General features: G+C 30.7%; 1 protein-coding gene and 1 long non-coding RNA gene across 2 annotated transcripts in view; one reads left to right on the forward strand and one right to left on the reverse strand.

Annotated features, from left to right (window-relative positions):
* LOC113401358 (cationic amino acid transporter 3) overlaps window positions 1–25,886 on the forward strand; it is a 128,237-nt gene extending 102,351 nt beyond the window's left edge. The window contains exons 6-18 of the mRNA XM_026641247.2: window positions 865–1,073; window positions 2,854–3,025; window positions 7,620–7,803; window positions 8,449–8,573; window positions 14,826–14,977; window positions 19,793–19,857; window positions 19,993–20,093; window positions 20,269–20,412; window positions 21,024–21,195; window positions 21,919–22,046; window positions 22,317–22,506; window positions 22,661–22,765; window positions 23,812–25,886. Of these exons, the coding sequence (XP_026497032.1) occupies window positions 865–1,073; window positions 2,854–3,025; window positions 7,620–7,803; window positions 8,449–8,573; window positions 14,826–14,977; window positions 19,793–19,857; window positions 19,993–20,093; window positions 20,269–20,412; window positions 21,024–21,195; window positions 21,919–22,046; window positions 22,317–22,506; window positions 22,661–22,765; window positions 23,812–23,905 (1,841 nt within the window). The 3' untranslated portion in view covers window positions 23,906–25,886. The remainder of the gene's footprint in view (window positions 1–864; window positions 1,074–2,853; window positions 3,026–7,619; window positions 7,804–8,448; window positions 8,574–14,825; window positions 14,978–19,792; window positions 19,858–19,992; window positions 20,094–20,268; window positions 20,413–21,023; window positions 21,196–21,918; window positions 22,047–22,316; window positions 22,507–22,660; window positions 22,766–23,811) is intronic.
* LOC135194677 (uncharacterized) lies at window positions 8,447–26,997 on the reverse strand. Its single transcript, XR_010309904.1, has 2 exons — window positions 26,765–26,997; window positions 8,447–8,551 (listed from the first exon to the last, which is right to left on the reverse strand). It is a non-coding gene; the product is annotated as an uncharacterized LOC135194677 (long non-coding RNA).
* Between the last annotated feature and the right edge of the window lie 502 nt (window positions 26,998–27,499).

Here is a 27,499-nt window from a genome sequence, read left to right on the forward strand (position 1 = left end):
TTAGAATCTACTTTGAAATCAGCTAAAAAGGGAAGGCACTTTTAAAATGATCAGATTATAAAAATAAATACATTCCATTTGAATATTACTTCAGAGTGGCCCATGAATAGATCTCATTTAACTAATAACTTCATAAGAGCATCTGCTATTTTAGCGCAGTGTACAAATATAGAAACATAATATTCCCGTTTGTTACTGGAATTGAATCGCGAAAGTAATTTTAGCCCGAGATGACGGTACTCTAGGAACAACTCACTATAAACGATTTCGTTGACTACTATTAATGTATGTGTGATACAAATGTTTAATGTATGTATGTATGAAGTCAATTGTAAATAATTTAACAAACTATGAATAACGTTAGTAACTTGCTAATTGTTTCAAACATAAGTTCCTTGCATAATTCAAGAGTATATTCAAAGAGCATTTTACTAAAGCTCTACTTATATAACTCTCATGAAATATTATATTGATAACGTTTGTTCAACTGATAAGTAATTTTAAGAAATCTATTCTCAATTATTATTGCTAGTGGTTTCTCATAGTTCCCTACGTTGAATGAAATTATATTTCTCTTAAATATTTAATGAAAATTCAAGTACATACATTTAATTATTTTGAGAATGAGTGCTCGCACTAAATATTAATATTTGAATTATACACAGTGAGAAATTGAAATAACAAGAGAGCAAGTAACAATATTTTCAACCGACTGTTAAAAAATGATAAATATTAAACTTTAAACGCACACTGGCATTTCATCAAGACGTTATAGCTTTTTGTTTTATAAATTACTTGTTGTGTTTAATATTTAAGTTTTTAGCTATATTTATGTACATCGATTACAATACCAATTATTTTCAGGCAAACCACCCGATTTCGTCGCCTTCGGTATCAGCATCATGATGACCATGGTCCTCGTGGCCGGCGTCAAGAAGTCTCTGTTCTTCAACAATTTGTTGAATGCGATCAACTTAAGTGTGTGGGTATTCGTAATGGCGGCAGGTGTCTTCTACGCGGATACAAGTAACTGGACTCAACACAGTGGTTTTCTGCCTTTTGGATGGTCGGGGGTGAGTATACTTAATAATTCTATGTGTTTATTGAACAACGTGTTTGATATTCCAAACGCTTAACGATTACATTTTAAATGGAATTTTCTGGTGGTTACTATGTATTAATTAATTTTTAATGCTCGGATGTGAAGAAAAATATCGTGAGAAAAACTGCGTGTTGCGATTGAAGTTATGTAACATGTTTATCCACCAACCTGCATTTCTTTATACGTGGTGGAATAAACTCCAATCATTCTTCTTAAGTAGAGGATTTTAAGCTGTTACTGTTTACTTTATATTATCTTGTATTGTATTAAAAACACAATTTCGCTATACATAATAATTGTAAGCATGTCTTATATAAAATAAAACATGTATCAAAGTCATGTATAACCTACAGGTTACAGTTACAGGTTAGTTACAGGTCGCGTTTTAAAAATAGAACACTTACTTTTTATAATAATAGTGACCTAATACTTTATTACCGATATGTACCCAAAAATTAACGAATAATTTTGTAAAAACACAGTCGATGGCTGTTTTAACACTAAATTAAAGTAGTCGTTTAGAATCAGTAATAATTTAATGTAATTATTACTAACAGTATTAATAATATGTTTACTTTCTAACAAATCTAGTGATAACTTTAAAAATAACATATTATTATATGCTACAAAAGCAAAACATCTTAAGTATTGTGTTTTCCATGGAATTCATACCTATAAATAGTAACTGTTGCCAAAATATATTACTCGAATATATTTTTACTAAATCAATAAAATACTATTCGAAATAGATTGCTTCACGCTCTCATGTTTAATCAACACTAAATAGATTTTTAATTATTTGAGCGCAAATGCTTTGTGAGCCTGTCGTTTTTTATGCGGAATCTATTGGAGGTGATCTGCCATTAAGGTATAATCACATTTCCATACGTAGAACACGTAATTGCTTTTAAAAACTTCATCCTGCTTTAACGAGTTTTCCGTTGAAGCCAGAAACTAAATAAGTAAAGTCACCGACTGTGTAGAAGTTAAACCCATTTTGTTTTAAACAATACACTAGAATATTTATGTCGCTTAAACCTTAACCTGTCAAAGTCACTATGTTCACTGTATCGTAGCGGAATATTCATTATTCCAAACATCTTTGAAAATGTTCAATTTTACCAATATCTAGTCCTATCAGATCTTGTTCTTTCGAGAAGTGTCATTATTTGATTCATCAGACTTTGCGATCGAGGCCAGAGAGATAGAATAAATGTCTGTATAATCAATCAGATTACGCCCATCTAACGTGAAAACCAAAGCGATAAATACAAAACCGTAGACTCTTAAGTTGTTTCTTCGTAAACAGAATTATTTATTTATGTTTTTATTACAGTACAATTTAGTATCTCGTATTAAAAAATAAAAAAGTAAAGATCCATTATAAATTATATTTAAGAGCCAAGATGGCCCAAGGGTTAGAATTCGTGAATCTTAACCGAATTATTCGAGTTCAAACCTGAAGAAAGAAGATGGACACTAGTGGATTATCATATGCTTAATTCGTATAATATAATATATAATTCATTTTCAACTCGCCGGTGAAGGAAATCATAGCGAGAATTTGCCACATGTTTATCCACTAAACTACATTGAAGCAGCAAGAAAAAATTCCATACAACATATGGGGAAACCCATGACCAACAGCGGGGCATTTTATAGGCTGTTACTTCAAATTAATTATACGCATTATATATTCAATTAAGTTTGACTTGCTGAATATATAAAAAAATGTACCTTTTTTGCCTCAGGTGTTCAGCGGAGCGGCGACTTGCTTCTATGCTTTCATAGGATTCGACATAATTGCTACAACCGGCCTAGAAGCGAATAACCCAAAACGCTCCATCCCCCTGGCTATTGTCTTGAGTCTGGGCATCATCCTCCTCGCATACGTCAGCAGCTCCATTATGCTTACTTTGATTGGTAAGTTGTTTATTAAGACAATTTAAAAATTAAGTTTTCATTGATAGTTATTACCTAAATAATAAATAGACAATAATTTTGCATAAATTAAAGCTGTCTGAATGCTAGCAACGTTATTAAGAAATATTTTTAGGTTAACTGGTCTTTATTTCTCTTCTTATTAAACCTTAGTGGTAGTCTGGCTGCTGTTCATCCCATTTATGCGGTTGAAAATTTTGAATATTATTTTAGGTCTAATATAAATTATATCATAGGTTTCTATGTCTAGTTAGGAATATAAACTTAAATGGCCTGACAGTTTTGCCATTGCTAACTCCGAGCTAGACACTATTCTTATCATAAAAATATATTTTATCAAAACATTTTAGTAATGTCATTAAAGAACTTTAAAATAATTTGCTAAAAAAAATCATTGCTTTAGACCGATTTAAATGTCGATTACATAATCCGACCATGTCAGTCTAAATTAATTCGCATAGAGCTAAAAAATTGGTATAGTTCTGAGGCATACTTTAAGAAATGAAATATCAAAAATCATTACCGATCCTACGTCTGCTATAAAAGCATTCAAGGTCAGAGGTCAAATTCCCCACCGGAGCATAAGCGGAGAAATATATCAAACCAGCTGACCTAAAAGTATTTTTTTCGAGACTTTACTAGCTCTTACACTAAAAATTATAGTACTACTTATTTCTCACACAAAAACGTTAATTGAAACGTTGCGGTTGACCGGTATAGAAATCGGATACGGTAAATAATGCTATGTCTAATATAGTACACTGGTTTAGCGTAAATTATCTTAGGCTGAATAATAAAAAAACTAAAATTGTAAAATTTAACACACCAAACGTGTAAAATGTAAAACCTGATGTACTTATCAATGGGGAATCGATGGATCCAGTTGAACCAACTCAATTTCTTGGCCTTCCAAGAGTAACTTGCCACTGTAACTTGGCATCAAGAGATGCCAAGTTACAGTGGCTCCCCCATATAAACGGATTGGCGGGTAGACTGAGTTCTGCGGCATTTGCGGTCAAAAAAAATAGATTATTTACCGATGTTGATACGGCTCGCCTAGTTTATTTCAGTTACTTTCACAGTATAATGTCCTACGGTATTATGCTTTGGGGTAACGCAGCCGCTATCCATACTATATTTGTGCTGCAGAAGAAGGCTATTCGCGCAATCTATAACCTAGGAGCCAAGGAATCATTAAGGTATAGATTTAGAGAAATTAAGATATTAACTGTTGCTTCTCAATATATATTCTGTAATGTTTTGTATGTACGGAAAAATATTAATGTTTTTATGAGAAAATGTGATTCACATACCATTGGTACAAGGAACAAACACAAACTTGTTACTCCTGATACTCGACTGCATAGAGTCAGTAACTCTTTTGTGGGGCAATGTATACGCTTCTACAACAGGATCCCAGAAAGCGTTCAAAATGCTTCTGTTGCCAAATTTAAAAAAATTGTTAAGGAACGCTTGTGTGCTAAAGGTTACTATACAATTAGTGAGTTTATGTTTGATAGCACACCTTGGGAATGAAACGATCGCCTCCTGGTTGTTTCTATTCATATACAATTATGTATGTAATTAATTTGACAAAAAAAAAAGACCCGCTGAATTTCTTTCGCCGGTTTTTCTCAGGTCAGGGTGTTCCTTTTTCCGAACAGGTGGTAGTGTTTAATTTAACCATCAATAAGAAAGTGTAATGCTTCTATGTTGAATAAAGGAATTTGAGTTTGAGTTTGAGTTGAGTTTGAATTGTTCTATTTGTTTTTGCTTTATATTTGCAATATTTCATAACTGAAAATATCATTGGAATTTTACAAAACTATTGTTATATGCTTTTTCCGATAGGCTTTTATCTGAGTTCTATTTGGAATCGTGATTAATTGTTCAACACACGTAGTACGTAAATACGTTGAAAAACTAGCCAATATTTCGCTTTAATAAATTGAAATATATGCTAAAATTGGTAGTATTTATTAAATATCTTTGTTTTTCAATAATCCCTACATTTCCAATAAATCAATATAAAACCTTATACTCCGAGTCGTGTATGAAATTTTCAGGTACTTAAAATTATAAAAACATATTAACAAATCAAATCAAAAAGAGAATTTAACCTAGAGGAAGACTCGTCTATAGGTTACTAAAGTATTTTTTATATAGTTATTATAGTTTTTTTTATTTAATTACGAATTATTTACATATAAAATATACCATACATAGGTATTGATGACAATATTGATGCACTTTATTTTTGAAAAATTGAATAAAATCAATGAAGAATATATTTACATTATTCTTTTCACGAAAACCGGTCCAAAAGGTTCTGAGAAAAAAATATCTTCTCCAAAATACTAGGTCTATTCATATATTTGTTCCTAGTGCCGCTAAAAGTTTGAAATTTTGAGTGAGTTTGTAATCAATCAGACGCAACTTTTGGCCAAAATTTATAACAAATGTATGTACGTAGGGGCCGCTAACCTCTACTTACCCGACTATAGCCTTAGAAAAAGTAAATTAAAAGTTGTCTGCAATTTAATTTGTATATTTATACATTTTATTACATAAAACGTTTAGTAAATATGTAAAGTCAGTTTTGGTCAGGTGTGGGTTCAAATTCCAGGTCAAGCTAATAAACGTTATTGACTTATTCTTTTCAGAAATTCTCAATAACAAATTCCATAACCATGAAAATCACGTCCTTCCAAAAACAGGTCTTTAGTCCTAAATCTGAACGCCGGATGAATTCAACATAATAATTACTTCACTCGTTTTCAAATGCAGAGAGCCTACATAATGAAATAAAAATAAGCAATCGTTTTAAATGGGCGCTAATAAATAAATACTACGATTCATCGTACTCTATGTAATTCATTACTTAACCTAATTACAGTAAAGCTGATAGCATTTTCACAACCATTATAGGCGGCCATATATTTTACGGCAATTATTTTGAACACGAGTCAATGGAAAAGCGGCCAGCAACTTGTACCTTTGACTCTTATAAAATGCTGCAACTATTGAAGCCAGTTAAGTGTGAAATCTTAAGTCTTTTGCAAAAGTTACGCAAAGGAAGAAATATAATTTAAACTTTTATTTTATTTCAACAAGAACATCTTACTAACATTGGTTATAAAAATAATAATAGACGTATTTTTTTGTCATTTGAATATAAATTTCCAATATTCTTTCCTTTTGGCGGTAGGGTTTAATGCATAGCCTATCTGGGTAGAAAGGTGGTATATTCTACCGCCAAGCAGAAATACTTAGTATTGATGAATTTCGGCTTAAAGGGTGAGTGAGCCAGTGTAACTACAGGCACAAGGGACATAATATCTTAGTTCCCATGCTTGGTGGCGCATCGGTGATGGAAAAAATGGTTAACATTTCTTACGGCAAAAATGTCTATATACCTCTATCGAGATCTAGGTCGTCCAAAATGTATTCCTCGTAAATAATTTTACATACAAAAGTTTTATTTCGTAAACCTATTATAAGAATCACGTTTGTCACAAATAAATTATATGAACGTGAAATATTTATTTAACTAAAATCAACAGGTATTATTTACTAAAAATAAATAATTAAAAATCAATAGCCAAGTATGCTATATAAACGTGCAACTAATGTGTTACAATGAATGAATAAAATGGCGAATCCAAACACAGTCACTTACACAAAAATTGCATCCTAATCTGTACCTTAGAAATGGTTATATCAACAAAAATAATATCCAATATTACATAAAAAAATGAACGGTAATTACCGTACTCTATATATATATATATCACGTGATTATATATTAATTTAAGTTCCCACCGTGAATGATCTTCTAAAATTTACTCACGTCAGTTCAACCTACTCAGTAAATTCAACTTTATAACGGTATTCTGTGACTACTGCGTAGACGTATACACGTCATAACCACACGAGAGAGATTTACTGAGATCAATTTACTGAGAGAGAGAACAGAGAATTACTGTAGTAGCGACGTCGAGACAACTTATTTAAAATAATTAACATTCGCACAGTGATCGAAATGCGTCCATAATAATCATTATTAAAATTAAAAAAAATTACATATAGTAATTACAAAAAAATCTTATTTCAATTTATTGTAACAAACAAAAAACGTTCGACAAACGAATTAACAATATAGGTTTAACTGTTTTCTTTTTGCATATTTATAAAAACTATATATATAGATAAAAATATAATCACAATAATACAAGACATTTAATCTGTATCTGTAATATAAACAAACAGATATGTATTATTTTAATTTAAAACTGTAATTCATATTTATTTACATAACATATCACAATTATTATTGCTTGAACTTAAGAACAATATAACGCGAATAAATGAATACAGCGGCGTCTAGGTATTTTCAGTTCAAATTATTTAATGGGAAATAAAAGCTAATATAATTCTAGTGTATTTATTTTCTATTTACATAGTAAAGTGAAGTTAAATCGATTGAATTTCATTTGAATAATTAAACTAGCTGAACTAGCCTGACAACAAGTTCCAGTGATTCCTATTTACCTATTGTGAACATTTTTCTTCTTAGTTCCCTACAACGAGGTGAACACCGACTCCGCCCTGGTACAGATGTTCGCTTACGTGAATGCGCCCACTTGCAAGTACATTGTTGCTCTCGGCGCCCTATCTGGCTTGACTGTCTCAATGTTCGGATCCATGTTCCCAATGCCCCGAGTCGTTTACGCTATGGCTCAAGATGGACTCATTTTTAGGTAAGTAAATGAATACATATGGAACAAAAATATATAACAATATATGTTTTTACAAGAATTATCACTTTATGTTATACATGTTTTCAATCGAAATCTTTTTGGATGTGTTAATATAAAAAATCGAATTATACTTTATTCAACTAGGCTTTTACAAGCAGTTATGGTTTTTTACAAAATTCTGTAAAATGTTTAACAACCACATCTATGAAGAAGTAATTCGCAAACGTGTTAACATTTATTTTACTCTACACTCCATAATACTCATGAATTAACCTCCATTGTTCGCATTCTGGGAAACGTAGTGCTTTGACTAATTAAATTGCATTGTAATCTAGCTATCTCCTAAGAGGTTTCTGCAATATCATTATGGTACAATGCGCTGCATGAACTTTAAGACGATTAATTCGTATGAATTGAACCTGCGTCTGTTATTAAATCGAATTATATAAAATAAAAATTATTCAAAGTTACTGAACATTTTGTTTAAATCCTCGTGTAATAGAGAAATAAAACTGCGACATGTACAGATCTCGTTCTCAACAAATTCGAACGACATTGTCCAATAGAAGAAAGAAATACGCACAATAGTAGTAAGTCAATACCGAAATTTAAAACACCTTATAAAAATACTAAATCTATTGACAGACAACTGGCTACTGTGTCTGAAACCTCTGGAACTCCTGCTCTGGCTACGATCAGCGGTGGTACCGCTGCGTCCATTGTCTCCCTCCTTATTCAGCTCGAGGTTCTGGTTGAAATGATGAGCATTGGTAAGTACATTACACTAAAATAAATAATAATAATAGCCTTATTAAAATCAGTAGCGTGCTTTCTATAGAAATGTTTCATACCTTGCATAAATTAGTTTGTAGCATGAAATTCTTGCACGCCATGTTTTATTATGAAGTACAAATCGGACACCCATTTTGTATGGAAAATATAACGAATTTTGTTACAAATTTGAGTTCTGATAGCATATTTATCGCTTTCTAATTATTTCTCGTGATAGAAATTTCAAACGTTAATTGCAAAGCAAATTAAACGGCCGTCTATAATTCCCTTTATGAATTTCAAAAGCCGTTTCTAACATTTATCGTAAGGTTTGTTTACATAAGAGCTTATGATATAAAATCGAGTTATTTAATCAAGCCTTATCCAAAAATATAAAACATATCGGTAATCATTTAAATATTTCAATTCTGTATTCAACTCGCGTGTATTTGCAACGAATAAATCGTAATTAATTTCCTAATAGGATAACATTATTCGTTAAAATTTCGCATGAAATTTTTACAGTGAGCAAAATTTATATTATAGAATAGAGTCACGTATTATTTTTAACAGTACACGCGATTAGAATGCAAGAGAAAGAGTTATAATATAAAAAAAGTATACAAAAAAAAAACAAATAATCGTAGAATAAATAACATAACATAACATAAGGTTTTTATTAAACATGTGGCGGTGACTTAAAGAGATAATAATTGCTTTTTAAGATTTGTTTAGTAAACATTTTCAACGAACTTAACCTTCCGTAACGCAATGTTTATACAAATGTAGGTATATACATAATAAGTTAAATTAATAACTCTTCAATAATTTTATGAATTAAATGTTCAAAATTAATGAACTTAATGAATATCGTTAATCAAAACAAAAAAGTTATCAATACAAAATTATGTATGAATTTCATTTGCAAATTGCGCTCTATAAATTCAATATTTGGGACCGCACTACCCTTATTATAAGGCCTCTACTAGTTTAGTCTTATAGGATTCCAACGAATTATGTAATACTGAGTTTTCCAATCAAGTTTTTGTTGTATTTCTTCATTGCACTAATTTTATCTAGTACCTTTTAAAATTTACTAATTTCATTGAAAACAGCGAAAAATAGCTAATGATAACTTCGAAAAATCCGAATGTGCGTGCCGTGGGATCAGAATTTTGCGTTACAGTCCAACTGCCAACAATCTTAAAACAAGATTTTTGACCGCTGCTTAATAGGCATAATATTATGTATCTATAGTTTAAATAAGCTAAATTATTAAAAAAAGAAAATAACTTAATTTTCAAATGGCTCCGTGGCAGATTTATGAGGATTTTCGTCACTATACGAGCAACCCTCGTCTTCAGCTAGTAAAACATAAAAACAATAATTATTCAAAATATTCTGTACAACATAATTACTTATTTTCCAATTACTTGTTAGTTATTAATATTATAAAGATTTTTATATTGATGGGCGTAAACATGTCATGAATTTTAATGAATCGCCTTCTGTACAGATACATACACTAGATAAAAATATATATCATATAGATACATACCATCGATCCGGTCGAGATCGCATCAAAAAAAGATCGTTCTCGCTCTCCACTCAATGGACCTAAACACCAGGAAATTGAATATACATTCTCTTCGTCTAACTTTATGTGTTATTTAAAAAGAAAAACAATATATTCTCTTTGAAGTAAACATGTTCCTAATTTTGGGTTTATAGTCAATACCAATAATAATATTAGTATAAAGTTGTACTTTATTATAAATTTATTAACATAAGAATTGATAACATTAAGTGCTTAAATATATATAAATATGAATTAAAAATAGTTTACTGTATAAATCTTGACCGCGTGGAATGTATTATATTGATATAAAGAGGTAAAATTTGTTTGTATGTAGGGGGTAACCTCCGAAACGATTCCTCCAATTTTAAATTTGTATTTACTGGTAAAAAGCTACATTATTCTTGAGTGACTGAGTTATAAATTATACTTATACATATTGTTTTATTTACTAATAAATTGCACCCGAGCGAAGCCGGGCCGGGTCTTTAGTGTGTTTATATATTCATGTTCGTGTAGAGAAATTCACTGTTGCTATCAGTAGCAATTTGGAATCTTATCATATTATGTAAGAGAATAAAGAGTGGACGTATGTTTGCGCAAACCCAGCGAGATTAACTAGTCTCCCTTGAGAAGAACCAGCACGCCCGGAGTCTGGGGACATCGCGCTAATGTATTATGGAGATTGTACAATTTATATTTAAATCGAGCAATTTTATCGTACCTATATTGCAATAAATGCTAAAGATCAAAATCAATATTAATTTTATTGTCATATAACCGTTGATTTACGAAAAATTCTCCGAAAACAATTCACCGAAAACACAATTCGTCGAAAACACAATTCACCGAATCACAATTTGTGCATGTCAACTCATTAACTGAGCAATCGAAAAGCATCGACGATCCGTACTTATAATTTGGAGAAAGTTTTTTATCATAAAAAAGTTGAAGCATAGTTTTTTTTCTTTTAGTTAGCTGTGCTGTGTAATGCCTCCACATGTCCTTATTACAGATTATCGGTTCCGCATAGATCTGATTAGGGTTATTAAACGGTCTTGCGGAATATTTATTAATTCCTATAAAATCGTTGTTCCACTTTTGTGGGCACAGGATTTTGCGCGTATACAGTTATTTTAAACTGCCCCCAAACTTGCTCAATGGGATTAAGATTCGGGCTGCGTGCTGGCCAATTCATAATACGTACCCCAACCTCATCACAATATTATCGAACTTGTCCAGCGGCTCGAGTTCGGACATTATCTTGCATTATAATAAAATTTTCACCTATTAATCCCATGTCTGGTACCACGTGAACTTCTAAAACCTCATTATAATAATGGTCAGTCTCGACACTTTAGTTGAAACTAATGAGTTTGCATACTTATCAAAATTATTAATTTGAAAGTAAATGTCAATGTTCAGGAATTGATGCAGTTTGAGTCCGTCAGTGTATATATATACATATATTATATTAACCACTGTTATATAAAAAAAATGTTAGGAGATAAAGTAAAATCACAGATCTTAAATAAGTTTAGTTTTTATTTTTTTTTTCTATGACATGAATTATACCAGGTAGACTCAGCGATAAAAGAACCTTTTTAAAATTGATATTTAGGTACCACTAATGATTAAATTGTTTTATATTTAATAATTTAGAACATCCTTTGCCAGGCCGGTTTAAACTAAGTTGGCACATTGGACTATAAAAATAAAAGTGGGAATATCACCAAAGAACTTAAAGAACAAAGATCACAGTTACTAATTCCGGATCAGGCCACTCAAAGTAATTCGGTTTTTACTTACTTCTTACTACTTAGAACACCCAATGACAAATCATCAGTCCACAGATATTTAGTTCCTAGTTACTTCCTTGCCTCAAAAGCCTGAGTCCCGTGCCTTACCCTTCTCATTACAGCAAACTCGTCTGGGTACCCAGCACTGATCATATATTCCACCGCCAAGCAACAATACTTTATATAGTTGTGTTTTGGGTTCGGTTTGAAGGGTGAGTTAGCCAGTTTAACTACAGACACAAGGGACATAACATCTCAATTCCAAAGATTCGTGGCGCATTGCTTATAAAATAAATTATTAAAACTTCATGGTATCAATGTCTATGGGAAAAAAACCATTTACCCGTCCGCCTACCTAAGGTACAAAATAATTCAGATTAATCTCTTAAACATAATTGTATTCCACAGTTCCAAATAAAACATTAATACATTTTTGTACATTAATAAAGCATAAAATGTATATAAAGGATTTTTTCAGCTGCCCCGAGTGACATTGCGCCCACATAATTCACTGTGTCACGTTCAGGACTCCGAGGCGACACAAAAGGAAATAGTCATCAATCTTTTAAAGATTTTTCTTCACCTACTTTTATCTAGATACCATATAATACAAAACTATATGTTTATTATTTTAGTCGTAACGATAAAGTTCCGCCTCGTCGATCAATATAAAGACGGAAAATAATTAGTAAAGAAGGATAATAATTGTATTTAAATATAATATGATAATGTCGTCCTGACCATCTTCTGCCAAGAGAGACCAATCAACTAATCAGAACATATTCTAGTGCACAGGTGTGCACGCAAACCCAGGTGCATTTTTTATTCCGTCACTCTCATAATTCCACGGGACCGCAAATCCGAAACGTCAGGAAAGAGTTCAGGCGCAGAACCAATGTCTTTACGTGCGTGCGAGGCACGGTACAGTGCATACTTCCAACCTACAGACTCCAAGCTGTTATTGAGAATTTTTCGTACCCAATAACTTATTATCGCCAGACCTAGAGTTTGAACTAAATATCTAGAGATCTGCAGCCCAAAGAGTCGGTAAAGTCAAGAATAATATGATTTATATAGATGTATATAACTTATTAGAATTTACATTCATAATTGAACACACAAAATTGAAAGACGATGGAGATAAAATTCTGTAAAGAGAATGCACAAATTAATTATCTGTCGAATAGCTTCCCATATCCATCCCCCCACCTGCTAAACAGACATTCAGTCATGCTCTCCAAAAAAAGAGTTCCCGTTGAGTATTTTAACAAATGTATTTCAAATCTATGTACATACAAAATGGTGTATTCGGTCAGTGTATAAAAATTTACATAAATCACTAATAATTATGATAAAATCACATATTTCCATAGCCTTTTTATTTCAAATCAAAGTTTGTAAATTTCGAAGTTCCTTACCTATGTTTTCAGTAACTTTCTCACTCAACTCTTTTTTCTTGATTTTAATTACGGTAAAAGACTTTCATAACATATATTGAAAAGGGAAATAAATACAAATCTTACATAGTTGAGATATAAGAAACGGTGGCAAGAATGCTAGCAACTCGCTCTCCCTTTGAGACGCAATTCGAAGCCAAAGAATTGGAATTGCATGACGCTTTTATGAGCAGAGGCGATGAGAAGAGATGTTAAAGCTTAAATAAATTCTGTTGCACTATCAAAAAGTGTAAAAAACAATAATTTTGAAGATAAATAAACGTCAAATAAATATTTTTTCATTAAAATATTAATAATAAATCAACAGGTAAGATTTTCAGTTTTCTTCACAAATACAATACCAACGTATTTAATGTTGTTATTTCATTTAATTCTTTGTTTATTTTAAATTTTACTCGAATAACAGAAAGCTGAGATTCTTCTATTTTCTTAATAATACACTTAAATTCTTGAAAATTGTTTTAGTTTAAAGCCGAAGTAATTTACCTTAAAAAAAATCTTGAAATAACACTTTTGTTATTAAATTATTTATACGCTGATTTTTAAATTTATTCAAACATTTAAGTGGTAAAAATAATTTAAACATGCTAAGGTCTTACATATTATATAACATAGACTACCCCTAATATATATTCTAATATTATGCCGGCTCGCTATTTGACATACGTATCTAACTTAACACTTAGTGACAAAGAAAGGAACCATATTGGAAGAACACATATTTATCATTTATTAAAATTATTTAATGCGTTTTCTCTATAAATGTTATAATTGTGTATAAATATTGTAATAGATCCAATGTCGCTTAAACCTCTTTGATATTTGAAGATCGCCTTCTGTGCTGTAATAGTGATGTAATAAAAACGACCTTATTGCACACAAATAAGTATACTCAATGCTCATGTCAATCCAATATGTACAACATTTAAAACATATATTGAATATGATAATGAGGACGAAAAATATTTCAGCATTCATAATGTATTAGTAGTATATTACATAGTCCACAAATTGGAATGAGTTACTATTTACTTTCCGTGCTTATACAATATTCGTCAGTATATTAGTCCTGCACTATTATAGTTATAGTAGCAACTAAATGATGTTTAGAATTCCAATCGGATTTGTATTTTTATATATATAGGTATATAACATATTGCATGTTGTTCATAGCTATTAGTCGACACAATGAATACAGGCAATCTTCGGAAGTCCTCAAGGAGAGCCTTGATTTTGATGATTTTTGATATTATTATTATTTGTAGTGTTTTCTACTGTTGAATTTTGTATTCTTTTAATTTTTAAAGCGTATATAACTAATTAAATTTAAAATAGGTTCACATATTTTTTTTTGAATACTGTGACAAGTTGACGAATTTTATAATTTTCTTAAAATACTAAGCAGTCTTACCTTCTTAGGCACTCTCCTTGCATACACGTTGGTGTCCACCTGTGTGCTGGTTCTTCGCTACCAGCCGCATTCCGACAACCTCATAGAACTCTTACCGCAAAGTCTCCGAACACCAGTGGACCCTGAAGGCACGGCTTCTGCTCAACGTGAGACTTCGTTTGTAAGTATAAACATTTTTACAAGGAATATTTATCAAAAATCTTCACGAACTGTATATTTAGTTTATGTAACTGTTTCTCGCACTAAATCTAAATCAAATATGAAACATGACTACTATTTTTCTAAAACAAACATTCTCGCCAAAAAATACGTTTAAACATTTTTCGTTTAAAAGTTAAAGCAGAACTCGATGAGCGGAATTCAAATCTTCTTCACGCGAGATCGACCTAAATTTTCGACGGAAACTTAAATCAAATAGGTAAATTGAAAAGACATTTTATTTCACAGACACTTTTACGTGTCGCTTTAACTGTTCTCGGACTTTATGAATCACTGAATTAAACATTTAAATAAATAAAGATTGATTATATAATGAATGAAATTATTAAAATGAATTTTAGATAACACAGTTTTTCGTCCCAGATAAGTTTTACCAGAAAAGCAGAAATCTACGTCATATACTCGTAATTACGAGGCTTCATTTAAAATTAATTATTCATTCAAAAACTTTATTTTAATTTCGAGACCATACAAATCGTATATCGTGGACCGGTAATCAATAGACCTTGCAATGCCTATTTAATGCCGATCCAAGATATAATACGTATTTACATATTTTGTGATCCCTTTTATACTATATTCAAACAATTATATATATTCCAGAATTTTAAATCTTTAAAATTTTAAAATTTTGTAGTTCCTAAATAGATTTAAGCTTATTTTGTTTACTTTTTTTTATAAATTTTATTTTTATTTTTACTAAATTTTATTTCATATTAGTTAAAATAGTAAGAATATTTAAAAAATTGTTAAGTAATTAGTGTAGATATAAGCGAATTGGTGTAAATACTGTAATGCTTATATTTTTCAAATAAAGATTATTATTATTATAATAATGCCAGATATTTGGAGTATATTGTGCTGGGTAAGACTTGCACAAAAATTCCGGCAATCGCATGAGAGGATCCATTGTTTATTTTGTTTTATTTTTTACTTCATAACGAACAGAAGCATACAGATTACATTTGACGACCAAAAATCTAAAACGCTAGCCAAGCCGCGGGTGATAAAGAATTCCTTCATATAATTAGGGACAACAATATCGTCACAACATATCACTATAAAACACTAAGATTTAATGCAACTAAAACTTATAAAATGTAAGTAGTGTCAATTGCATAAACATAGTGATCGGGACAGATGACAATTCTGTCGAAGTATAGTGCGGTCCTTAACAAGGCGTGGCTCCGTTCCCAAAATATCATTTAACTGTCATACGATTAATTAAAAATTCAGTATTCTAGTAAACTATATTTTATGAAAAACTCCTTGTATATATATTACCGAATAGTAAATAGACTATAGCTAAATAATACGGAAACTCTGTAACGTAACTGATCTTGAAACTTTTCTACGATAACATTCATTGTTTAGCTTCCCAAAAATTTTATTGACTGTCAAGATCGTTCAAATCTTTTATCTCATTGCAACTTTTGTTCGACATTACGCTACATCTTTAAAAAATTAAATAAGTAGAAACAATAGACTAATTAAAAATATATATTCAGCATTAAAGATTCTTATTTATTGTCAAAATTCAAATTTTTCGATAGAAACACCAGCCTGAGAAGAAACGTCAAAAGAAATAATGTAAATAGGATTACGTGAAGATTTTATAAATATATTGTAAAGGCAAACTTTTAGTTTAAAGCATTTTGAACGTACAATTTGCGATACGTAATTACAATATTTTTGACCGACTCGTTCAAATTTTGAATGACTGTAATCGACAGAATAATTTTAACGAACGGAAGAGTAACCTTTCAATAGATTTTTTAATTAATTTTACATAATTAAATTTAATCTATTAAATTATTATTGGAGGCAAGAGGAATTAACAGCAGGATTGCATCTCACGTCATACAAAATATGTCATGTTAATAGCGGCGTAATTAATTTTATGCGAATTTCAGTGTATTGAATGTCCTCATAAAACTCACTAAAGAAATTATTTTATTCCACTCGTAATATAATGTGTATGCTGGACTAAAAGGCTACGTAATGAGCTCACGTCTTAAAAATATTAAAGTAAAGTAAAAATAGCATGTAAATATTCCACTGCTGGGCTGGGGTCCCTTTCTTCACCACTGAACACGATATAAATTAGAAATAATGAAACAGAAAATAATTAGTCCTTGCCTGGATTTGAACCGATAAACATCGGTTAAGATGAACGAGCTCTAAATACTGGATAATCTTAGCTCATCGTACTCAATAGTAATAATAGTACAAAACATACTTTGGTTCTAGTAAGCAGATACTCATCTGCTCTCAGGGCGAACTCTCTTCGGATCTTAGAATAACTATGAGCACTAAAATAAAAGATAATGTTTGTTAGTTGTTCCGCTCTTAAATTAGTACCAGCGCAAAGAGATGATAATTTTACCTCTGTGGAGATAGAAACCAGTACAGGATTAAACAAAAGATTACGATTTTTCTTTAAGCAAGAAAATGATCGTTACGTCCGCTTTAAATATTGAAGATTACTTGACTGTTTAATACAGTTTCCTATGTTTATGTCCTAGCATCAAGTTAGGTAGTCTGATGAACTTGCTCAAGAAACGGACTATCTTGCGCTAAACGAATTACTATAATTAGACTGGTATTTTCTGATTAGCGCGCTCAACCATTCAAACTCCAGCTGTAATATGTATACTAGTAACTCCGTGCGATTTCATAAGAGTTTAATGTTTACATCCAGGCTCCAAGGGTCGTAGCGTGATAGTCATAGTCTAAAACTTTTTTAGTAAATGATCTGTTCAATGTTTTTTTTTTTTGTACCTGGCAGTCCCATTTCATATTGGAGATACTTCAATTCGCACGTTTAACGTAGAAACTTTTCAGCTTTTTGTATTACTTAGCTAATCTTCCCGGTTTCACACGGGTACAATAAGAGTCTATATAGAACCTTAAGATTGAAGAACAAAATAAAGAAAAAATCTTGAGTTTCTGGAAAGTTGAAAGCTGGGAAAGTTGAAACTCTACTGTAATACCCTCCTCATGAATATCTAATAATATTATTGATGAAAATTGCTTTTAAAATCCATTGTGTAGGTTAAAAGCGGCTTTATGTAAATTATAGATAGATATATTAAAACTAGTAACTGATATTCATATTTTGCTCTTTCGCCGTATGCTAAGCTGAAATCTTATGAGACGAGGTATCAAGATCGGATCTGCGACTTTTATGACGCTAGCGGCTAGGCTATTTGTACCTACCTATACACTCATTGACATAAAATATTCTACAATAGCTAGAACGTTCGTGTAAATAGTTTGTTCAAATCCTGATAAGAGTTAGTACTAAAGTTCGATGCAGCGATAAGTCTTCATTATGTCATCTAATATAATTATTAATACATACAGCTCTAGAGCGCTTATTTTAGATTAGATTAGAGAGATTAGAGAATAGTTTTCTCCTAGTTAAGAGAGCAGATGTTCACTCATCAAGTGTTTTTCGTGTATTTTTTTATAAAAGCCCCAATACTGAATACAAGAATGAAAATCTTTCTTCACTTATATAATTTATGAACTCGTTACTATTTACGTTACGTTAATTCGGCTTTTTAGTGAGCTTAATAAAATCGGATGTTAATTTAATACTCTTTCGATTTATTCATGGATACCAAATAATAGCTTTAAATTAATATTAAAGTTGGTTATTATAAAGTTTGAAATCAGTTCTCCTCATAAACAGCTTCTCATGACCCAGTTTCTTAAATCGGTCTAGTAAATTATTCACAGTGAAACAAAACAACGAATAAGGTACTCCTCAGGAATAGTGCCGACCTATTTCTTGTTAATACAACCTTATTCATAATAAATATGCTATTTATTTTTTTAATGAACACTGGCAACTTTGTTTTTGGTGAAAACAATATTTATTCGTCAAACTAGTTTTCTTAATTACTATTATTATTATATAAAAAATATTATAATTAAAATCAATCACAAGTAATACCGAGTAATAGCTCTTATACGTGTATTATTATCACCATTAAGTTATTATCTTATTTAACTATTTAATCACGATGTATTATTTAATTGTTATAACAGAGTTATTCAACACACCCTTCAAAAATAGCCTTCTGGCCTATTGTCAAATAGAATATAATCTACTCAAAGACAATGTGATTAAGATATAGACAATTCTTTCTACTTTTGCATGATTTGGTATATCCATTAAATAATAACTTACGCTCATATTTCGAAACGACACAGCGAAAGAAAGTTACTACTAACTACCGCCAAGTACTTGAGACTTGAACGATTATAACAAAAGATAAACGACATAGAAAAAACTTCATAACATTTATTTTTGCTCTTTTTATACAAAAACCATGAACTCTTGGCATAGTTACAGGACAAAAGTTTTAAAAAGTATGGCATAATTTCTTGCACAATTTAAACGTATACTTTGTGATATTATCTTCTGATATTATATGATATTTTCAATACAATCAACTTTATATTTTCCAACGATGTGGAATGTTGATATCATTTAGAACATAAAACGTTAATTTGTTTTGCAAATACATACGTCAGTTGTAATATAATTCTGTTACACGACTCACAAAAGTAATTATAATAATAAGATCGTCTAAATAGATCTGTTATTAATATCGTGATTTATATGTAACATATAAAATATTCCACCGTCAAATGTTACCAAAGATAATAATAATAATAACAAAGAAAAGCATACGTTGAAACAGTGATCGAGTGACAGTGTTCTATTTCGCTTTTATTGTTTCAGGCTCACGGCCCGACTCACATAATGCCAGCCAGCCAACGTGTTATGGTGCGACGTGTCACCCGCAGGTAATAACGATCGTTGCGACGCGTTGCCGAAGCGAACATCTGCTATAGCGAAAGGCCGGCCGTCATTTTATGCCTATTGTAATTTTGATTGAAAGCTGTGCCTGCGCTCTGCTAAGCGAACCAGTCTGTTCACAGCTCGCCCGACTCCGACGATACGCTTCCCGGGGATGATAGTGAGGAATACGGACGAGATGACGCATTCTTAGTCAATTCCAACACCGAAAATAAGTTCTATGGTAAGAAACGTAATGTTATTTAAAATATTATCATATTATTGTATACTATTCTTATTAACAATCCACTATTATAGTTTCAGAAAGAATTAAGCGCCTACCGATCGAGATTCTTAGTATACTGTACTAGTATCTTAACTATTGTGTGTACTGTTATGTAATGTTTTGTTTTAAAAAGGCGCTGTTCCTGGAGGATGTTCTACGGGTACTTCGCGTTGCGCTCGCTTCTTCGATGCTATATACCGCAAACTACACGCAATGTCCTACCTTTGCCCTGGCCTGCTTCCGTGGGTCGACTGCGGTCCTGCAACCGAGAATTCCGGTAGGATGAAATCACAGTAAAAGAACTAAACACTTAAGTGACGAAAAATAATATACTTCAGCATAATTCATATCTTCTCCTATTATGACTCCCAGTTGAATGACCTTACATTCAATTGTAAATAATAGTCTGGTATAATTATTAAAAAAAAAGAAAATCTTTATATTACGTAAAACTTACATGCCACAATTAATTACATCATTTCTATGAATACCGTATTAATAGATTTAAATAGGCCGTGTAAGATTAATTTGCAAACATTGATTAGTTTGCAAATAAAACCTTTCGACTTACCGTCGAATACGTAATATAATAATTCATTATATTGTGAATATATTTAGCACATGAAACTTGCTGGGATTAAAACTTAAATTTCAATTAAGATTCATGCGTCCCATCCCCTGGGCTATTTCCGCTACACTTAAATATAATATAAACAAGATCATTTATAATAATTATACAGACATTAAATATATAAAAATTTAGGAGAACGATGCTAAAAACTGTACAAGAATGATTAAGGTAGTTTGAAACGTTATTTAATTGAGTTATGATGTGATTAGTTGGTTATATTTCATACGCTGTGACTATAAAATAATATTTTATCTCAGGTCTATATGTCATCAAGGCGGTCGGCGTCATGTACGTGCTCATCATCATCTTCGATATTTTTGCGGCTTACGGAAGTCCCGGCGAATCTACTTTTACAACTGTAATGATGGTTATTCTGCTTATCGCCATCTTTGGAATACTGCTAGCTATTTCGCGGAAACCACAAAATCGGTATGAATTAACAAAATTAACACAGACTTTTTAAAATTATAATAATAAACAAGATAAATAAATGATTAAAAGTTTAATTTTGAAGCTAAATTCTTTCTAAAAAGTTATTATTTTTTTATATTGATACAAATCTCTTGATATATTTTATACATTTTTCCGTCCCTTGAATGCCTTGGCCCTTGATATTGTCCCGGGTATGTCATAAAAAAGTGTTGAGTTCGAGAGTCCGGAATCAGGAAGTTGACCACTTCTCGCTGCCTTGGAAAACACATAAAATTATTGGGTCTGTACCTAACTCTTTCTAGTTGTGTCCGATTTGCCCTCACATCGTATTATAAGAATGCATAAATAGAGTTATCTTGTGCCCTATAATACGAGTATGTTCTGTTTTCCTTAAGAATGGCCACGGTGGCTAAAATTGTCCATGTGTAGATCAATATACCTACTCTTTTTTATCTTATACTATACTATACTATTGTGACTATAAGTATTCTTCTTACAACATGTATAATTTAAAATGTACTTACATGACTGAAGACTAAAGTTAATTTTCTAAAAGTAAATGAGGTCGAATTAGCTTACGACTTCGGGTACGTGATATGTGCGTATTACTTGCCTTATGTTATGGACGTATATATTCACCAAGAACTCTTTATGCGGATTAAAATATAAGCAGCTTCAAGATTTTGATAACTGTTACCTCTTTCTTATTTCTTATTATAGAGCTACACTGGTCTACGCAACGCCTTGTCTGCCCTTCGTGCCCACGATCGCCATTATGGTCAACATTTACCTGATTCTCAATCTTTCAATTCTGACTCTAATTCGATTCACCGTCTGGATGATAATTGGTAACTATTTATATATGAAGCTACTACTGTCCCAGCAATTTTATTCAATGCAATAATTAATGTAACTTTTACGTCACAAGCGCTGCAGCGAAATGAATTGATTACATCACAGTCAGCTTTTTGCTATTTAATAAAACTAAATATAATTTATAATTTGTTTTTTTTTTTTCATATTATCGATTACTTCTAAATATGATTGAAAATAAATGTGTTATTTAGAAAAGTAAGTATTCAGTAATTTAAATACATAATATATTTTTCTAATTACAGGTTTGATAGTGTATTTTAAGTATGGTATTAAGAATTCGAATCTTGAAACTAACCCCCCCGTGCCCCGCGCGCCCACTCCTCCACCACCGAACCCACTGGATCGCACCACTATACCGCCCGCTACGCAACCACCCCCCACAGGCGACCGCAACATCTTCGAAGGCGATGGACTCTATGGCAGCCATGACCAGTAAGTGTATAACTGTCTATTTTAAATAATTAATACTAATGTTTGTTTCTATTATCTATATTTCTTTATGTATTTTTAAAAAGTACGTAGCTGTCGTGTAAGTCAAATATTGAAACATCGCCATGTTAGAAATTTATAGCTATTCAAATAATAGGTACTCGGACCCTCTTTTGGCTTGGCACGTTGCTGACTTGGAACCCGTACAATCGACAAGCCGCGGCTACACTGGATCTTCTTCGTACATGCAGGTTGAGACTCGGTAAGAAAACCTTCTTTATGCTTGAGAAATATTTGTATTCGATCGCAATTATGTATGAAATTAAGTGTTAATGAACGATAGACATTTATATCTAAATTATAAAAAAAATATAAAAAACAGGAAACTTCGGATCCATAAAATTTAGTAATTTATTGATATGTACATTTTTGACGCATAAACAAATACTATGTTTGTACCTATATAAATCATAAGCGTAATATGGTAGCGTGATACACCAACATTATTTTAACTATCGCCTCACCGAAAATAAAGCTTAAGTGTGTCGTCACACGTTTGAGTGTTTTTTTTAGTTTCGCAAGTTTAATATTATGTTTATGGTGTAAACTCAGATTATAAAACAAAAGGCAAATGGATTGCGCGGAACGAACATTGTGCCATGTGGGACACATAAAAAAACATTTTTTTAATCTGTAACATAAAATAAATCCCACATTTTTTTATGTGTAACATCTCTTCTAGAATTTGCGAAAGTTATTTCGTGAAAAGGGACGGAAGTGTGAAACAGGAAACCAGGCCGCTTACTATTTGATTAACTCGTATTCTTTTTTTATGTTAAAATCTAGCATTTTATTAAATATTACGAATATTATAAGAAATCGAAAATATATTATTAGACTTTTTATTCATCTAAACATATAATTCATAGCTGCGAGAAGATGTAATTCAACAAGTTCATTCAAGTGTGTCAAGGCACACAAAGAGAACATATTTTTTTTCATTAATATTTTATTTTTCCTATAATTTCGGGTCTGATTAAAATTAAAATAATTTCGAGGAAAAACATTTCCATGTAACACCAAGCGATATTCGTTGAGGTCTAATCATCAGTAACAAATAAAAATGACAATTTAAAAATGCTAAATTTACACACTTACCTATATTGATTCATATTAACATTTTTGATTTTGGTATTAGATTTTTTATGATTCGTGTACCTAATATTCTGCGTGCTCCATTTGTCTTTTGTTTTATAATCTAAAGATGTAAATGCTATACAAAATTTTATAATATATATTATGATTTAGATACAACGAACGTACTAATAGGACAACCTCGCATACCTCCAGCCGACCACCATGGGCCTATCCGGACGTCACTTATGATTCCTGGGACAACTAAATACCCTGAACTAAATGGATTATTTATTTATATTATAGTTATCTAAAAATTAGTAAGTATTTACTCTGTATTAACGTCAGTAAAAAGTATTACTTATGCACAAACATTTGCAATACCTTTTATTAATTTTATTTTTTTTATTTGAGGTTTTTTTCTTTGTAGGTCGATGACGTGTAATGATGTTTGTTAACTTTTTCGTTTTCAAGGGTATTTAGAAATGACTACGCAATTTGCCACGGACAAACGATTTGATTGATATATTATTAAAACACAACTTGCCAAAATCAAGTACTTCAGAACTAAATCGCGGTTACTATTTACAATTTATTTTAATTGATGTGTATTATATATTACCTTTATTTTTATAAATTCCCATCTACATGTACTTAAAATTTTAATTGATTTTAATGCAAATTGTATTTTGTTTACCTATACAGTATTATATATTAATTATATTAAAAAAAAAACTATTTACCTACTGTAGAAAATTAAACATTTTATCTACTGACATAAATATTCTTTGACATCAGTTATTTACACTGATTATTACCAAGATATCATTTTAAATAGGTAGTTGATATTTTTTAAGAAATTTTATCCAAAACCTATTTTGATTCAAAAACATATCAAGCGAATTTTTAAAATTCTTAATTTTTTAACCAAATAATTATCTATAAATATAATTTTATTTAGTATAAAACATAACTAACTTTTATCAGAATAAAGGTTAACTCCATTATTTTTAAACTTTCCTATAACTTTTTGTGAGACATTTTCGGAAATGTGATATTTTATGTAATATTTAAACTATTCTTAACCCTAATATAAATTGTCTAATAAGGACTTATTGGAAGAACGATAGTCATAAACGAAAAAAGAAACTTAATAAAAAACAAATTAATACTCACTAACATCAATGATCAAATTAGTTAAAACTATGACGGTTAACGTTTCCGCGTATTTTTTATGATCGACGACATAAACATAAACAATTGAAATGACAAAATCATTTGACAGAATTCGTTGGCTTCGTTCTAATAATATTATAATCTAGGGACTTAATAATAAGGTTGAAACGTAACTATTGCTTATTATTATTTGAATTATTTAAACGGCTCAAGTATGTTATTTTACATATAAATATTAATTAATTTAATTTTTTAATCAAATATTTGTTATTATATTACTTATATATACCTATGTAGAGCTAGAAATACTAAAAAGGATATATGACCCAATGGTCTAAGAGGCTTGCCTCGTCTGAATTGCGATATTTTATTGTAATCTTGTATGTAACATTTAAGTCTTATTCGCGAAAACGTTGTTGTTGTTTGATACTTGTTAGCTTTTCTTAAAGAATAAAGATAAAAAATATCTTAAATTTTCGGGGAAAATGTATACAATCGTTAGGAAATTTTCTCAATGTCTTACTTTCAATGTTAACTACATTTTTAAAATTCTCTCTTTAGAATGAAGGAATGAGAAAGGCCTTAAGTATATTAAGAGTATTGATTAAAATTGAAAACGACAAATAATTTTGAAATTATATCGATTATTCGTTTATTTGAAATTACATTACAAAAACGGTCCGAGAGACAAAGTATTTTTATTTACTCATTGGATTTGTGATGTGCAATATCTAATAACCACAATTTGTAATGCAGATTACGAAGTCGAATTTTAAACAATGAAAAGATCTGATTGCATCAAAATAAATATAATTATGCTGACTTACCATTGGTCAACCCAGCATGATACATTCAAATATATTATTAAATTATGAACGTAATACCTAGTTATTAAGTGTAATTTGTTATACATAAATGTTAGACGTCACATTAAATTAAATCCAGTTTATAGCGTTCTTCGATATTAACATAATATTTTTCTTTAAACAATCGCTACGAATCTAGTCAAGATGCAACGTGATCTCTGTTTTCGTTTTCTTATTTATCTTATAGCGCCATTTTACGTTCCTATTGTTTTATACTGTTATGCATAAACGTAGTTAGTTTATTATTAACCACTGTTGTTGTCTATATATGATATAATCGTAAGAGTATTTAATCGATTGATGTCTATTTAGAGTCATAATGCAATGTAATATTAGTTAAATGGCCACGAAGATTTTGTTAATATAGTTTTAATTGTTTACCTTATATTGTGACAAAATAGTGACGCACACTTGCAATATAATTGTATATTATTTTATATTATACGTATAGAATGTTAAAGGATTTACCATAGACGCGGTTTGATATATATGAAAATTAAAAAAAAAGACATAATTTTTGCTGGCCAAAGACTAAGAGGAAGTGATAGGATTTTTTTATGAAAATATGGGCTATGCAAAAAATGTATCGTATTATTTTAATTTTATTTAGTTTTAAAATGTTTTGTTATAGAATACATATTTTTTATGTACCTATATCGTACATTTGTAAAAGACTGTGGCCATTTTAGTAAATAAATTTATATTTAAGTGTCTCAGAACGAACTTTTCTGTAATATTTAAATCTTCCTTTTTTCGCATTAAACATTTATAATAGTAATTTTTTTAGTTCACTTGATTGACAAATACTATTGATTTATATTTTTGATCGTTAAATACTGCAATAAGATCAACTTAACATAAAATTATATTATTAAAGATATTACTTCCACCAACCCGCATTGGAGCAGCGTGGTGGAATATGCTCCATACCTTCTCCTCAAAGGGAGAGGAGGCCTTAGCCCAGCAGTGGGAAATTTACAGGCTGTTTATGTTATGTTTTATGTAAAGATATTACAGAAGAGTCGTTCTGCTTTAGGATATAATGGTAAATGTGTTAGTTTATATTAATATTCATGCTAACCTACCGTTTCCAGTACATCACTGTGCTGTCTCGTTACTGCTATCGCTGTTCTTATGTTCCGAATCACTGCAGCGATTATTTGGTGTTGAAAGGTAAACAGTTGGCAATAGGAACGTGGAACCGCTAGTTTGAAAATGGAATAAAAACATGGTAGCGCCATCTAGCGAAAAATATAAAAACTACGACATGACAGTTTAGTCTATTTTGCGAATTATTAAAACAGATAGCGCACCATACTCGATTCTAATGTCAAGTTTTCGAACATTAATTTGCAAAAATAAAAAAATGTGATTATGAATGTAATAGAATTAGTGAAATCAATTCGATTTGTGCTGATAGATAGAAAGAATCCAATTGCCAACTTTTTTCTATGTGGATGTGTTTAAAAGTGCTAAGATGTTTGTAAGGGTCTCCTTGGTAATATAGTTAGGTTCGTAAGAAATGCTAAATTTATTAAGAAGATATTATACACTTTACCGTTAAATATACTACTGATGTGAAAATAAAGAAAATTTTAAAAATTGTAATATAATTTCACGATTACATCTCAATATAGACTTTTAAGAGTTTTCGGAATGTGTTTGAAAATATGTATTTGCGATATCATATTGTCTTGTGCTAATATAAGATTAACCAAAACAATTTTGGACCAATGAGGATATTTGTACGTATAAAATCTTAGCTGCTATGATTCGGAACTCATTTTTGTGATATATATAACGACTTAACGTAAGTTTAT

Source organism: Vanessa tameamea, chromosome Z, assembly GCF_037043105.1.
Source record: "Vanessa tameamea isolate UH-Manoa-2023 chromosome Z, ilVanTame1 primary haplotype, whole genome shotgun sequence".
Lineage (NCBI taxonomy): Eukaryota > Metazoa > Arthropoda > Insecta > Lepidoptera > Nymphalidae > Vanessa > Vanessa tameamea.